Here is a 13,690-nt window from a genome sequence, read left to right as displayed (position 1 = left end):
ACAATGTGTTAGTCTAGTTGCTAGCTGACCAGAAAAGAATTATAAGACCAGTAACCTAAAAGATTATACTAAGGTATATTGTTTAGAAACAGAGGAGAATCCTTCCTGAAGATTTTAGTGAAAATATTTCATTCACTATAAATAGCAACTTAGGTCCAAGGGAATGTCACACTTTCATAGAGCAGGTATGTTGTAAATTTCTGGTGAAAGTTTGCTGCAAAAAGCTGAAACATTCGATTTCTATTTACCAATTATCAACTAATCTACAGAGTTTTTGTTAGGATTACACGAGATATGTAAAGCACTTTGACCAGTGCCTGGCATATTATAGCAACCAATACAATTTTATTAGTAATGTCTTGGAGCATAACCTTTGGAATTAAACATATTTCAACTTAAGTCCATGGTCTGCTATTTACCAGTTACGTGAACTCGGACAAATTACTAAGCCATCCTAAGCCTGTTTCCTCATCCATCTTAAGGGCACAACAAAACCTTATACGTTGTAAAGATTTCTTCTTTAATTTGACATAGCACATTGGTATTCAGAGTGGTCCCTGGCCTAGCACCATAAGCATCAACTGAAACTTACTAGAAATGTAAGTTCTGAGACCCTCATCCCCGCTTTCCTCCATTAGTCAGAATCCAAGGGGGTCACATGGTAGTCTGTTTTAGCAAGCCCTCCAGGTGATTCTGATGCCTGCTGGTTTGAGATCCACTGACATAGCACATGACTTTTTCCATAGCAGGTGCCGAATACGAATGTTTCCTTTTCTTAGGTATTGAGCCACCGTTGTGACAAAAACCCAGTTCCTACCTTCGCAGAACAAAGAAATATCCAGGCTGTATCATTCCATCCCTGGCACCTCTAAATCTCACGTCCTTCTCAAATTGCAAAATAAAGTCACGCCTTCCCAATAGTCCTCCAAAGTCTTAACTCATTCCAGCATTAACTTAGAAGTATGAAGTTTATGATTTTGTAAGAAACAAGTCATTTACATCCAAGATAAAATGGGCGCACAGGCATTGGCTAAACATTTTCATTGCAAAAGGAGAAATTGGCCAAAAGAAAGGGGCTAGTCTGAAAATCAGCAGGACAGTCATTACATCTTAAAGCTCCAAAATATGTTGAATTAAGCTTTAATAGATTTCTGTTCTATTATCCAATTATTACATGAAGCAAAGAGAAACTTTTTCCAGACTTTGCCTTTAAAAGCATGATTAAAATATTCTTCTCATGTGAGCATAATAAATACAACACAGCTCTGGTTAGTTGATAACATTAAAGAGTACCTGCCAATTCAAAATTTTAGATGTTTTGTTAAACACTAAAATAGATTCCATTCTACAAAGGATACAATTTTCTTGTAGATGAAAGAAAACTGGAACTTTTCCAGAACTGCAGAGTATTCATTTAAGGGAAAATAGAAAAATACAAAATAAAAAAATAAATGAATGGGAAGCCTTGAGTTCCTTTTAGTTCCTTTGAATAAAACACCATGGATTTATTTTGAACAGCTGTGTTTATAGGCTTTGTTGATCACTGCAGCTGTACCAGCTGAGTAACAGGAAGGTTAAATTTATAAAAGTTGACTTGGAAATGTGCTAGATGCTTCCAAGAAATGATATTGTACTTTTTTTTCCGTTTTCCTCTAAAACCTGCTGTTGTGAAGGTGCATTTAGGTCATTAAGCATTGGAGTCCTGGAAGCGCTGCCTGAAGTAAAACCCGCTTTCCTTCTGGACCCTGAGAAATACTTCAGGAAAGAGCCAGAGAAGCATCCCCAAATTCCAGAGGCCTTGTCAGTTTTTGAAAGTAAGTCCTCGGCCGTCATACAACTCCATTATCCCTCTTCGTGAAATATAATTAAAAAGAGTAGAGAAGCATGAAAATAAGTGTTTGCCTTGTAGTTGGCAGTGAAACAGTGTGGTTTGTTAAGATTTAGTTTACCTGCTGATCTGTGCTCTCAGGACAGACAACAGGCTGGGATCTAAGAAAGTAACATTGTCATTTTTCTGAAGTTAGAACGCCATGAACACGTATCCTTAAGTCTTTCATGGATGAGAATCTCTCGCCCCAAATAACCGTGATTTTTAGAACGGATACTGGAGGAAGCCATCATACCACTTTAGAACAGTGTCTGGCAATCTCAGTTTTCATGCGAAACACTACAAAGACCACTTAAAATGTATCGTCTTCAAGTCTTCCAGCTGCGGTACTAGGCTAATGTGATGAGAAGACAAGAAAGCTTAAGTTAGAAACTGAGTGATCTCTGAAGATACAGAAACAAGATGTATGAAATTATTTCAGACTATAGTCTGAGTTTTTACAAGTTTGAAGAATAACTACAGAAAAATTCTAGCGAAGAGGGGTCGTGTGGGAGAACAAGTAAAACAAGCCGATTCTCAGTGAAGCACTCAAAGCATATGGACACTGCAGGGAAGCTCATTTTAAATAAAAAGTTCAAGTTTTCAACTTGTAACAGCCGGAAAAAAAAAAATCAGAATTAAAGCCTTCTGAGATCTGTGGTTTCAAAACCGAGTCCTTGGAGCTGGGGTTCAACATCATTTTTGAGAAATAGTAACGTTTGCAGTAGGAAGGCGTTTCCTTTTGTCCACAGGAAGTTTAAGAGTCTCCTCTTTGCTTGGTCCCTTATGGAAAGGGAGAACAGCTGGTCAACATTTTTGTTGAAATTCTACTCATAGGCAAGGTACAGCTGTCATACCTCATTTCTCAATAGGATTTAATAGGTAGTGGCAGGTTATCATTCTCACCGCACCAGATAGAAAACAAATTACAAATGATATGTTTAAAGCCATCAGAAGTCTGTGGAAGCAATGATGATCAAAATAACTACTTTCCAGAGATGGTAGGGCCCTCTCTAGATGAGCTAAAATTGCCAAGTATTTTCTTCTCTCTGGGGATTTATGTTTGGGCATTGCTAAGAAACAGACCTGCATTAGACTGAGAGACTATCATGGGAAAGTAAATTTGGAAGAGTTTCGATGGCTCTGTGGGTTGGTGTGATGCATTGGAATCTAGAGAAATGTCACAGCTTTGGACAGCCTTTTCCACAGGATATTCTCCGAGCCCTGGGTTGGTGGTGGAGATTGTGGATTGGACTGGAAATGCAAAGTAATGTTTTCTGCAGTTTTGCAGTACTTGGGAGACAATACCCCACTAAAAAAAGAAGCCTACAACAGACATTTGAAATCAGAAGTGGACTAAGCCTAAATAAAATCTGCACCTGGGCAATGACCCAGCTCAATTCCTAATTGGATTAAGGTCATCAGCATCTCATTCTCTACTGAATTAAAGGAAGAGTGAACCATCACTGAGAAGATTATTTCAGTGCCTACAGATCTTTTAAAATTTTCAGTCATGTAAAAAAGTTACAGGACTCGCAGAGGAGCAGGAAAACTTGACTAACGACCAAGGGGAAAAATAATAGATATTAGCAGCAGACCCAAGGATTATCCAGATGCTGGAGTTAGTCAGCCAGGACTTTAAAAATTACCATTAAGCATGTTTAAAAAACAGAAAAGATGAACAAAGTTTAACTGAGAACTAGAATATGTACAAAAGATTCAAGTGGCATTCTAAAACTATACATAATTTCAGATATACCTACATATGTAATCAAACTAGGAACTGATTAGATGGGTTTAAAAGCAGACTGGTCAATATGAAAATGTACAAACTGAAGCCTACCTAAGGAAATAAAATGTTTTTCCATTTTATTCCATTATTCTATGCTTTAATAAAATTGAAAATATTTGTGATATAATTAAACAGTCTAACATGTGAAACTGCAATTTTATGACGAGAGCAGGAATGAACATAACAAAGGTAATAGCTGAGAATTCAAAATTGAAGGTACATTTGATAAATTTCTATGACCCTCATGTAGTATAAATACACACACACACACAAACAGTACTTATCACAGTAGAACATCCGAAAGCCAAGGCTAAAGACTTTAAAAGCCAGAATAAGATGCGTCAACATTAAGAGCAGGATTTTAAATGAACTATAGACGCTGGGAAATATTAACTTTTAAAAGTTGAAAAACAACCCTGACATCGTTTTAAATCCAATGAATATATACTTCCAAAGTTAAAATGAAATGCATTTTTTAAGATACATAAAAGCTGGGGAAATTACTCATAATCAGGCCCATATTTTAAGAAATACAGTAGAAAATTCTTCAAACTGAAGGAAAATAGTCTCAGATGAAAGCCTAGTATCACCGTATCACAGGAAGGAATAAAGAGCATTACTTCTAGAACAGTCACCAAGAATACAAATTACAAAAATTGAAGAGGTAGTACAGGATGTAAAATGGTATAGTTCAGGGCGATTAGGATGTTTCAATAGCTCCCTATTTCTGATTAAATAAACGCTGGGGTGCTTAGCATAGTTCACTAGCTGCTCCATGGCTTGTCCCCCACCTACCTGTTCTAGCCTAGTGTTCCTCACGCTCCATCTAGAACCAGCCAGTAGGAACTACGTGTAGTTCCCTTAGCACACCATGCTATTCATACCACCTTAGGGCTTCCTATAGCACTCCTCCACTGGAATATCATCCCCTCGATTTTTTTTAACCTGGCTCACAGCAACTTTTAACATCTAGCTCAAGTATACTCTGGTTTCCCTGAAAAGTCATCTGTGAATTTTCACGTGTTCCTGTGGTAAGCAGTACTTATCTCTATCATGGCCCTCATTGTTGAACATATTTACTTATTTCCCCACTAAGATGTCAAGATCTCTGAAGGCTGGGTATCTACATATTCTGTGTCATTAGCATCCAGTACTACTATATGCAGTATCTAGCCTAGGAAAAGCTAAATACAAGAATGTACAAACATTTCAGTATCTGCTTGTCAAAGACTATCAGTATGTACAATGTGCTTCAATCCTCCAGAACTTTATTTCTAAATGGCACACCAGTACCTCAAACTTAACACATTGCAAACACATTTACTTTACGTCTACTAATGTGTGTCAAACTCAGTTAATGTCCCAATCTCTGAAGTCACTCACTGCAGCCAACCTGGATTCATCTCGACTTCTGCTCATTCCTCAACCTTGATATGTCCTTCATTTTCCTTGGTCTTTACTTTTATCCCACTCTAAGTCCCAGCTCAAATGAGACTGAATTCTTTCCTGTGCTTCCGTCAGAATGAATCGGACTTTTCCTGGCATTTTCACAGAATCTCATCGGTGGTGTCATGTCAATAATTTGCATTTGTTTCTTTCAAAAGTTGTCAATAATTTGCATCAGTTTCACAGGTTGAAGCTTTTAAAAGACAATTTTCACTTACAGAGAAGAGGAAATACTTTAAAAGCACAGAAGGAAGAAAAAAAGAAACCGAAAGAAAACATCTTTAAAAACTGGGGAAGTTACAGGAAATTTTAATAGAAAGTCCAGAGGAAAAAAGTTCTCCTTGAAAATTAGTCTTTTAGGTATTTTGGGTATTTCTGCCCGGACATTAACCCCACCTCTTCCCCCACACATCTTCCCTGCCCATATGAAGAATTCATCTGTGGCTTCCTTCTGCCACAAATTATACAAAAGATTCTTCAAAAGGAACTTTGACCACTGAAGAGAGGCCTTTGCTGCTCTCATTGTGAAACTCTCTGGCTTGCTTCCTCTACAGCTTTTGCATGTTTTCTGTTACCTATTCATCTTGCCTCAAATCCGACTCCATTTTCCGTCTGGGTTTCCTCCCGTATGCATACCCTGTATTTGGACTATATTTACAACTTCGTCTTATGTCTCTGGATTTTGACTGGTTCCCTTTTCATGTCTGTGGCTCATAAGGACAAGATGAGTACTTCCCATACTCCTTCGTAAAGGTGAATCATCCTGGTGAAAAATGATGGGATGACAGACCAAAAGCCTTATCAGACACGCCGAGTTATTTAGAGCCGTCAGGAAGTTTAAACCTTCCCTTTGGAGGTTGAGCAATTGAGCTTATTGAAGTAAATTGGAAATGAGATTAACAAGGAACATACAAATTGATGTACAAATGTGCATGAAAACCCCACAAAATATGAGACTCAAGGAAGGGCCAGATGGTTGAAGTTTAGATACCCTATTCCCAGAGAAATGGACAATAGCAACGGCAGGGTGGAGGGGGAGGGTGAAAGGTGTAGGCAATTTTAGAGGAAGAGCAAATACTTTTTAGGGGAAATGAATGGATCAAGGAACAAAATAGTCTGCGACCAAGTTTCTCTGGGCTCTGGGGGAGGCGATGACAAGTTTTAAAAGGGATAGAACTGCACTGTGAACAAAGGTTGTCTTATGCAGATAGTCTCTTAGATTAAAAAAAAAAAAAGGTTATTTTAGAGTAGCCTCCAGAAAAATAGGCAATAGCCCGTTTGGGTGCGATAATGACTTAATTTCTACTCTGATAAATAACATTTCCTGGTTGTTTGATGAGATTTCTAGAGAGGGGGTTCAATACAGTTGCATTTCTTTAGGAAGAACTCTCCTCAGTCAGATAAAGGAACTTCAGAGAGAAGTCCCTCCCTTAACTTTGGAAGGAAAAGCGGGGCAGATGGCAGGAAAAATTGAGAGATTGGTTCCGAGGCCTTTCAATCCACTTTGTTCGAAGTACTACTCATGCCAAAGTGCCATAGTTTGGGGTATCATTTTCTGAGCCCCCCAAAAGCCCTAAAGTTATGGCTTTGAGAAATTAGAACCAGATTACTCACAAGAACAAGCAAATGATTTTAAATTTAGCAAAGAGCAACTAAGAAAATGTTTTTCTTTCTTAAAAAAAGCTAATTAGATGTTTTTGGAATTGGAATGAGGTTGAATTTGAAGGATTATGTGCCCAGTAAGAGATGAATAGGTGTATGACAATCAGTCTTCTAGTTTGGATAGCTGCATTGAAGTAAAAAAAGAGTATCATTGAGAGAGGAAATACAGAGGATATCGTTAGGAAATAACATTAGTTTCTAAGATATGTTGAGATGGAGGTGCCTATGGGAAAGCTGACACTTTTCTTATTAAGGAAAGCTTACTTAGGAAAGCGGACTGACTTTTCTGAGAAATTAGCCAACAGAGAAAGGACAAAGAATAGGTAATAACTGAAGAGAAACTACAGCCAATAAGCATATTTTAGAGTTAACTGTAAGTTCAATATTTTTCTTGAGTTTAGGCTTGATACATGCATCTTATAGAAAATTAACTAGCTAGAAGTAAACGGAACTCTAAGGAGTACAGGGATAGGAAAACAAGAGCAGCCGCTTTTCCCCAGGCATGAGAAAGGTTGAGTAAGGAAGAGTCTCTCCCACCCCAGGATTGCGCAGTCCTTTCCGTACCACGCTGGATGGCAAAGCCACAGAGCTGCTTGCCGAGATCAGCTCGGTCGTGGAGACCCCAGCGCAGTGGCACTGAAGGAATTGAGAAATAAACACAAACATCGAACAGCAAAGCGAGATCAGGACGCTGACAGCCTTCCGAGCTGAGAGCCTCGAGCGGACGCTGACCCACGTATTTATTCCCTCTGAACAGGTGATTATTATTAACAAGCAGGTGTTCTGTGTTTTCTCATAGAACAAAGATAAACTAGGCAGGCAGCTGGTGCCTGCCTACCACTGATCAAAGGCAAACCAGAACGCGTTCTCCACGAGGGAGCCACGGGGGCAGGGTCACATATCCCGTGTTTAAAGAACCAGTTTAACTGGTGTATGATATAAATATACTGTATACTATTTTAGAATGCCCTGAGCAGTTTTCCACTTGGGGGGCTGACTCGGTTCTCCTTGATGTCCTTCTCAGCAAACCATATAATTTATCACACACATTAGGACTTGTCCCAGCAGATGCTGTCGGTGGAATTTGCCCGAAATCTACTACGAGGGGTTCCAGGGGAAACTCTCCACAGGGAAGTGCTGTTTCTCAGAACCCGCTGCAAAACCATTAAATGGGTACAGGGAAGGCTGTTCACAGGGAAGAGTCATACAGTTGGCCTCTTGCTTGCCAAGGATATTATGAAAAACCATTCATAGAGTGGTACCAGATAGGTGGCATACTGCTGACAGGGAAAACTGCAGCGCTGGGTTCTGGAGAAGGCTTACCTGCGTTGCAGGAGTCTGACATTGGGAAAGCCACTGCAGGAGCTTGGTGCTGGAGAAGTCATGCCGTAGGAGCCTAGTGCTAGAGAATCTGCGGGGCGGGATTCTTGGGAGAGGAGCACAGAGAACTTGGAACTTGGGAGAGAAATTAATTTCTCCTCCAGTGTGTCTCCATTGCCCCCTAGTGATAGAGCTCAACATCATGCCAGCTGGCAAGGGAGACATACTGTAGGCTTGAGTCCGTCATCGCAGAGCAGGCATCAAAAAGTTTGGAGCTGAGAGGCAATACATTGACAACTGGCATAGTCTCATCTCACCTGCCTCTTCATTCTTGTTCTCCACTCCTGGTCCTTTTACAGCACGCTGGGACCTTTAAAATTACAGTTTTATCCCCATTATGGTTGTCTGGGGTTGGGGGTGGGAATGGCAATTTATAAAGAGAATAAACCGTGGAAACAATGAAAGTATAAAGATGAATGTTAAGACTGACTTCAAAACAAAGTTCTGCTTGCCAGCTCTGTAAACTTAAACAATTCAAGTAAACACTCTGTGCCTTAGCTTCCTCAACTGAAAATGGGCTTCATATTATTGTCATAATGTCGCTGTGAACATTAAATGATATAACCCATGTGAAGCCCTTAGCATAGTGCCTGCTATCTAGTAAGACTTTGATACATTTTATTTATTGTTCTATTATTCCACTAAATACCTCTACAATGTAGGAATTACTATTCCCCAAATATTCTATATAAAGAATTTGTGACATAGAGTTTGAATAATTGACCTAAGTTCACATAGATAGTGAAAGTAGAGCCTAGATGGGAATGCTTGAAAACGGACTCGGGTGTTTATGCTTTTAGTGTTTCTAAGTGCAGCCTCCCCTGTTGAAATAGTATTCAACTCAGATTCCCTAGTATTTTATTCTTGCACTTTCCTAGCAGCTTATTCTTGTGCTTATTTCTAAAACCAGCCATTTTACATTACCTATTTTTATTATTTTCATTTAAAATTATCTCCTTTTCAGAAAGACACTGCTGCCTTTAAAAATTATCATAAAAGAACACTTCAAAAAAACCTCAATTACCAATATATTCATCCTCCACACTATCATTACAGCTACCTTACGTCTTTGCACTGCATTTTACCCACCTCGCTGCAATCTCCATAATTACACTGTGCATAGGTTATTTGGTAATTGTACAATGAGAGGCATGTTGCCAGGCTCACTTTCAATGTCCTAAACTATCACTTTGGAACTTGGGACAGTTTTCAAACACTTTTAAATCCCCAGGTGACGTTTTAGTTATTCCTGCTGGGTTTTTTATGTCCTTCTGTATTATCTTTCTTTCCCTTTCAACTTGAAACATCTTAGTGCTCTCTCTTTAGCTTTCAAGTTGTTCCCAGTTGGTTCTTAAACAGCTTGAAAACCCTCTTTGATATGCCTTATTCAAACACCTGGAAACTACTTAGAACTGGCTCTGGGTCAGGTTTTGCCAATAAATTCCCCGGAACCCGTTCACATTGTATCTGTAAAATCTCTAAAACTTGAAACAGTATGGAGAAAATGCTCTATTAGTGATCATTGTTTTGTTGTAGTGGTTCTGTGAAAGACCAAATGTATGAAACAAAGGAATGGTTTTATTCCGCCTACAATACAGAGAAAGCTCATTAAACAAGAACATCTCAAAGAAAAGGACACATTTAAGGACACATTTTATTTGTTGGTACATTTTATTTTTGACCTTTTGTAGAGGTAGATGAAGTCGTCTGTGTTTTTTTTTTTTTTTTTTTTTTTTTTTTGAGACAGAGTCTCACTGTTTCCCAGGCAATTTCGGCTAATGGCAACCTCCACCTCAGGGTTCAAGAGGTTCTCCTGCCTCAGCCTCCTGAGTAGCTGGGACTATAGGTGCATGCTACCACTCCCGGCTTTTTGTATTTTTAGTAGAGATGGGTTTTCACTGTGTTAGCCAGATGGTCTCAATCTCCTCACCTCGTGATCCGCCTGCCTCAGCCTCCCAAAGTGCTGAGATTACAGGCGTGAGCCAGCCACCAAGCCCAGCCCATCTGTGATTCTTATGGGAAGGATAGAGAGGGTCTTGGAATACGTGAGAGGAGAGGAGTCCCTTGTGGTTAGCTGTTTCTGGAACATGAAAGGGTAGAGAGGTTTCTTAAACCTCTTCGCTTTCCAGGAGCACTGGACTGAGGTAAGTTCAACATTGTCAGTCCCAGCCCCCTTTTGTTTAAGAAAAGAGAATATCACTCATTGCTGAACAACCCAGAATTGACCCTACAGCTCCCTGGTGGGGCAAAGCAGAGTCTCAGAAATAGTCTTTCAGGGATTCTTGTTAGTATTGCTCCTACAAAACCACTTGAATTTGTATTGCCAGGTGGTGGCAAAGGTCAGCTGTTTTGAAGTCCTGAAGATCTTGGGAGAAAAGGACAGCTGCAAGGCAACCTAGGGTCTGTATAGGGATCGGGGATGTCGGCTTTTAGTTCTTGGTAATGTCCTTAAGTGGGAGGGAGAAAACTGAAAATGTTAGTTTGGAAAATTGTAGCTAAATGTTGGAAAGAAAACCCACATGAGATTGAAAAATTTGGAGAGTTGACAATTTGTGCAAGGTAGCAGACTTCAGTGCAATTTGCAAGTAGATACCAAAACCGGGGTTTCCAAAGAGAAGAGGGAGTCAAATCTCTAGCAGGTAAGACAAAGTTTGCGTATCCATCAGTAGCTTGCAGCTTGAAAAGAGGGACAAAAATAGTTCAAAAATAGTGAACTCAACCAGAATCTAACGACCCAGCAGAGTGTGCTGGAGACAATACATAGGTTTTCATTGAAACACACAATTTTTCACATTAGCCCTTAAGCTATAGGTGAAAAATATACACATAAGCTTTTAGTGAATCTAGTTTAGCATATCTTTTCTTTAGAATTTTAAATCTAGCACTAGTAAATAAAAATAATCTTCGATATTATATAAAAGTTCTTGAATAATTGAAATTCAGTAAGAAAGCATTTATAGATATATCCATTGCCTTTATGATAAGTGAGAGATTGCTACACATGGCTCACCTCAGGATCTTTTCGATACTAAACATCCACAATGAACAGGAAACTCAGGGGCATTTTAAAAGTAGAAATCCTTCCTATTGCTCTACATTTTTGTTTACATAACACTAAATTATCACGCAATTCACAAATATAACACACACCAAAATTTGGGGTCTACAAAACAGAAGTCATTAATATGTGAACAACACTTTTGAAAGGTTCAACAGGTCCCAAGCAACCATTATTTGAGAATCATATGAAAACTATTAAAGTATTTTGATTAATTATCACCACTCTTTCTCACCAGCCTGTTCCTTTGTTACCTGTTACTGGATGGTGGCTGAAATAAAAGGACATTTGACAATACTGACCTAGAGCTTAGATTTAGAAATCAGAACCTTGAAATCAAGATGTGGGCAGTAGATAGCAGCATAGGCATCACCTGGGAGCTCCTTAGAAATGCAGCATCTGGGAACCCACCCCCGATCTGTTGAATGAGAATTTACAGTTTAATGATGTCCCCAGGTGATTCTTATGTACATAAGTTTCTAAATAATGATTTATCTAGAAGACAAAAAATAGGACGTAGACTAGGAGGAAGAATGTGAATTAGAGAGGAATTTTCAGAATACTGTATACTTATAGACAGGTAGTCATTGCATACCACATCACGTAGCTGCCAAGTCCCTTGTTGCCAGGGTATCTTCGTGAGCTTTGCCACTGTTGTTCAGCTGATATAGTTAGTTGCCAATTAGTAGGCAGAGGAAGGACCAGAAGACAATATATAAACCAATTCTTCTCTGTTAAGATCCTTGAATCATTTTAACAAAAATGATTTAAACAAAATATTTTGGGGATGTCTTACTTATGAGTGAGAACATGTGGTGTTTGGTTTTCTGCTCCTGTGTTAGTTTGCTGAGAATGATGACTTCTAGCTTCATCCATGTCCCTGCAAAGGACATAAACTCCTTTTTTATGGCTGCATAGTATTCCATGGTGTATATGTGCCACATTTTCTTTATTCAGTCTATCATTGATGGCATTTGGGTTGGTTCCAAGTCTTCGCTCTGTAAATAGTGCTGCAATAAACAGATGTGTACATGTATCTTGATAGTAGAATGATTTATAATCATTTGAGTATATACCCAGTAATGGGATTGCTGGGTCAAATAGTATTTCTGGTTCATAAATTTTCTTTACAAGTAGTATTCAACTGTCTTCAGCCACAAACCACAGGAACTTTGACAGATCAACCTGTTTGTTATGATAACACATCACTTTTGTGTGTGTATGATCATCCTGTGATAGTGTACTTCACAGAAAGCATATTGTTAGAGTGGAACCAGGGAAGTAACATCAGCAGGACTCCATATCAAGATTTATTACAAGAAGTTGACTTATGGGTTTGTTGAGGCTGTCTGAGCAAGTTCAAAATATGTAGCACTAAGTCAAAAAGGAAAGTTTATGGCAGGCTGGGCACAGGCAGAAACTTGCAGTGGTAGAATTTCTTCACTCTTTTAGGGACGCTCCAGTCTTCTTTTAAGGCCTTTCAACGGATTATGTCTGGCTCACCAGATTATCTGGGATAATCTCCCTTACCAAAAGTTCATTGACTAGGGACTTGAACTACATTTGCAAAATCCCTTCAAAGCAACATTTATATTAATATTTGACTTCATAACTGTGGACTTTACCCCAGCTAACTTAATATATCAAGAAAGTCATCACAACACGGCCAAAGACATTTTTAAAAACAATTGCAAGCAAGTTCAATATATGATTATTTCTTACATGTATTATAATCCACTACAGACTCAACACATCATCATAAAAAGTCATTATGCCATTAACCTAGCAGATGTTACTATGACTAGTGAGAGGAATTAATTACCATTATGCATTTAAAAGGTGTTAAATTAATGACATCATTTTTGCCACATATGGATTTACAAACGAAGCTAATGAAGGTTAAGTTTTCTGGGCCTCATCTATGAAGATCCTTTGAGTATTAGAAATTGCTTGGAGTTTGAGAGTGTTCTAGGTAAAGAGCAAAAGCAAGGTTAAAGCATTTCCAGGTAAGCATTCCAGGTATCTTTTTAAAAGGAGATCTCAGAAGAAAAAGACCTAACTCTAAAAATTACTAGTAATTTGTTAAAATTTATTTTATCCTAAATAGTCACTTTTATAAATAAATTTGTATTTGTAATTTTGTATTCTTTTTTTCTAAAAGTACCCCAAATTGTACCTTTCAGGCCCAGAAAACAGGGGTCCACTCCTGCATATGTACTTTTTATAATCTGTTTGCTAACTCAAAAAAAAAAAAAAAATTGAGCCATCCAGGTAAGCTTGTCTCTCTCAATATCATACAAAGACTTATCAGTTATTTATTGCATTAATGGTCTTGAAACCCAGTCAGTTACAATGAAAATTTGTCATCTAGTTGAGAGACAAATCTCAATAAAACAATTTATTTCAGAAGTAACATTCTGGCTTTTACAATATATTTCAGAAGGGCTCAAAGGCATTCAGAATTGCTTGTGATTCTAAAGTGCTA

General features: G+C 38.5%; 1 protein-coding gene across 1 annotated transcript in view; it reads left to right on the top strand.

The window, feature by feature from the left end:
• Positions 1 to 13,690, top strand: part of WDR49 (WD repeat domain 49) — a 139,180-nt gene that overhangs the window by 120,351 nt on the left and 5,139 nt on the right. The window contains 1 exon segment of the mRNA XM_064378521.1: positions 1,674 to 1,814. Within this exon segment, the coding sequence (XP_064234591.1) occupies positions 1,674 to 1,814 (141 nt within the window).

This window comes from Aotus nancymaae, unplaced genomic scaffold, assembly GCF_030222135.1.
Source record: "Aotus nancymaae isolate 86718 unplaced genomic scaffold, 86718_ANA_hifiasm-v0.15.2.pri h1tg000019l, whole genome shotgun sequence".
Classification (NCBI taxonomy): Eukaryota; Metazoa; Chordata; class Mammalia; order Primates; family Aotidae; genus Aotus; species Aotus nancymaae.
This window is presented reverse-complemented; position numbering and strand designations above follow the sequence as displayed.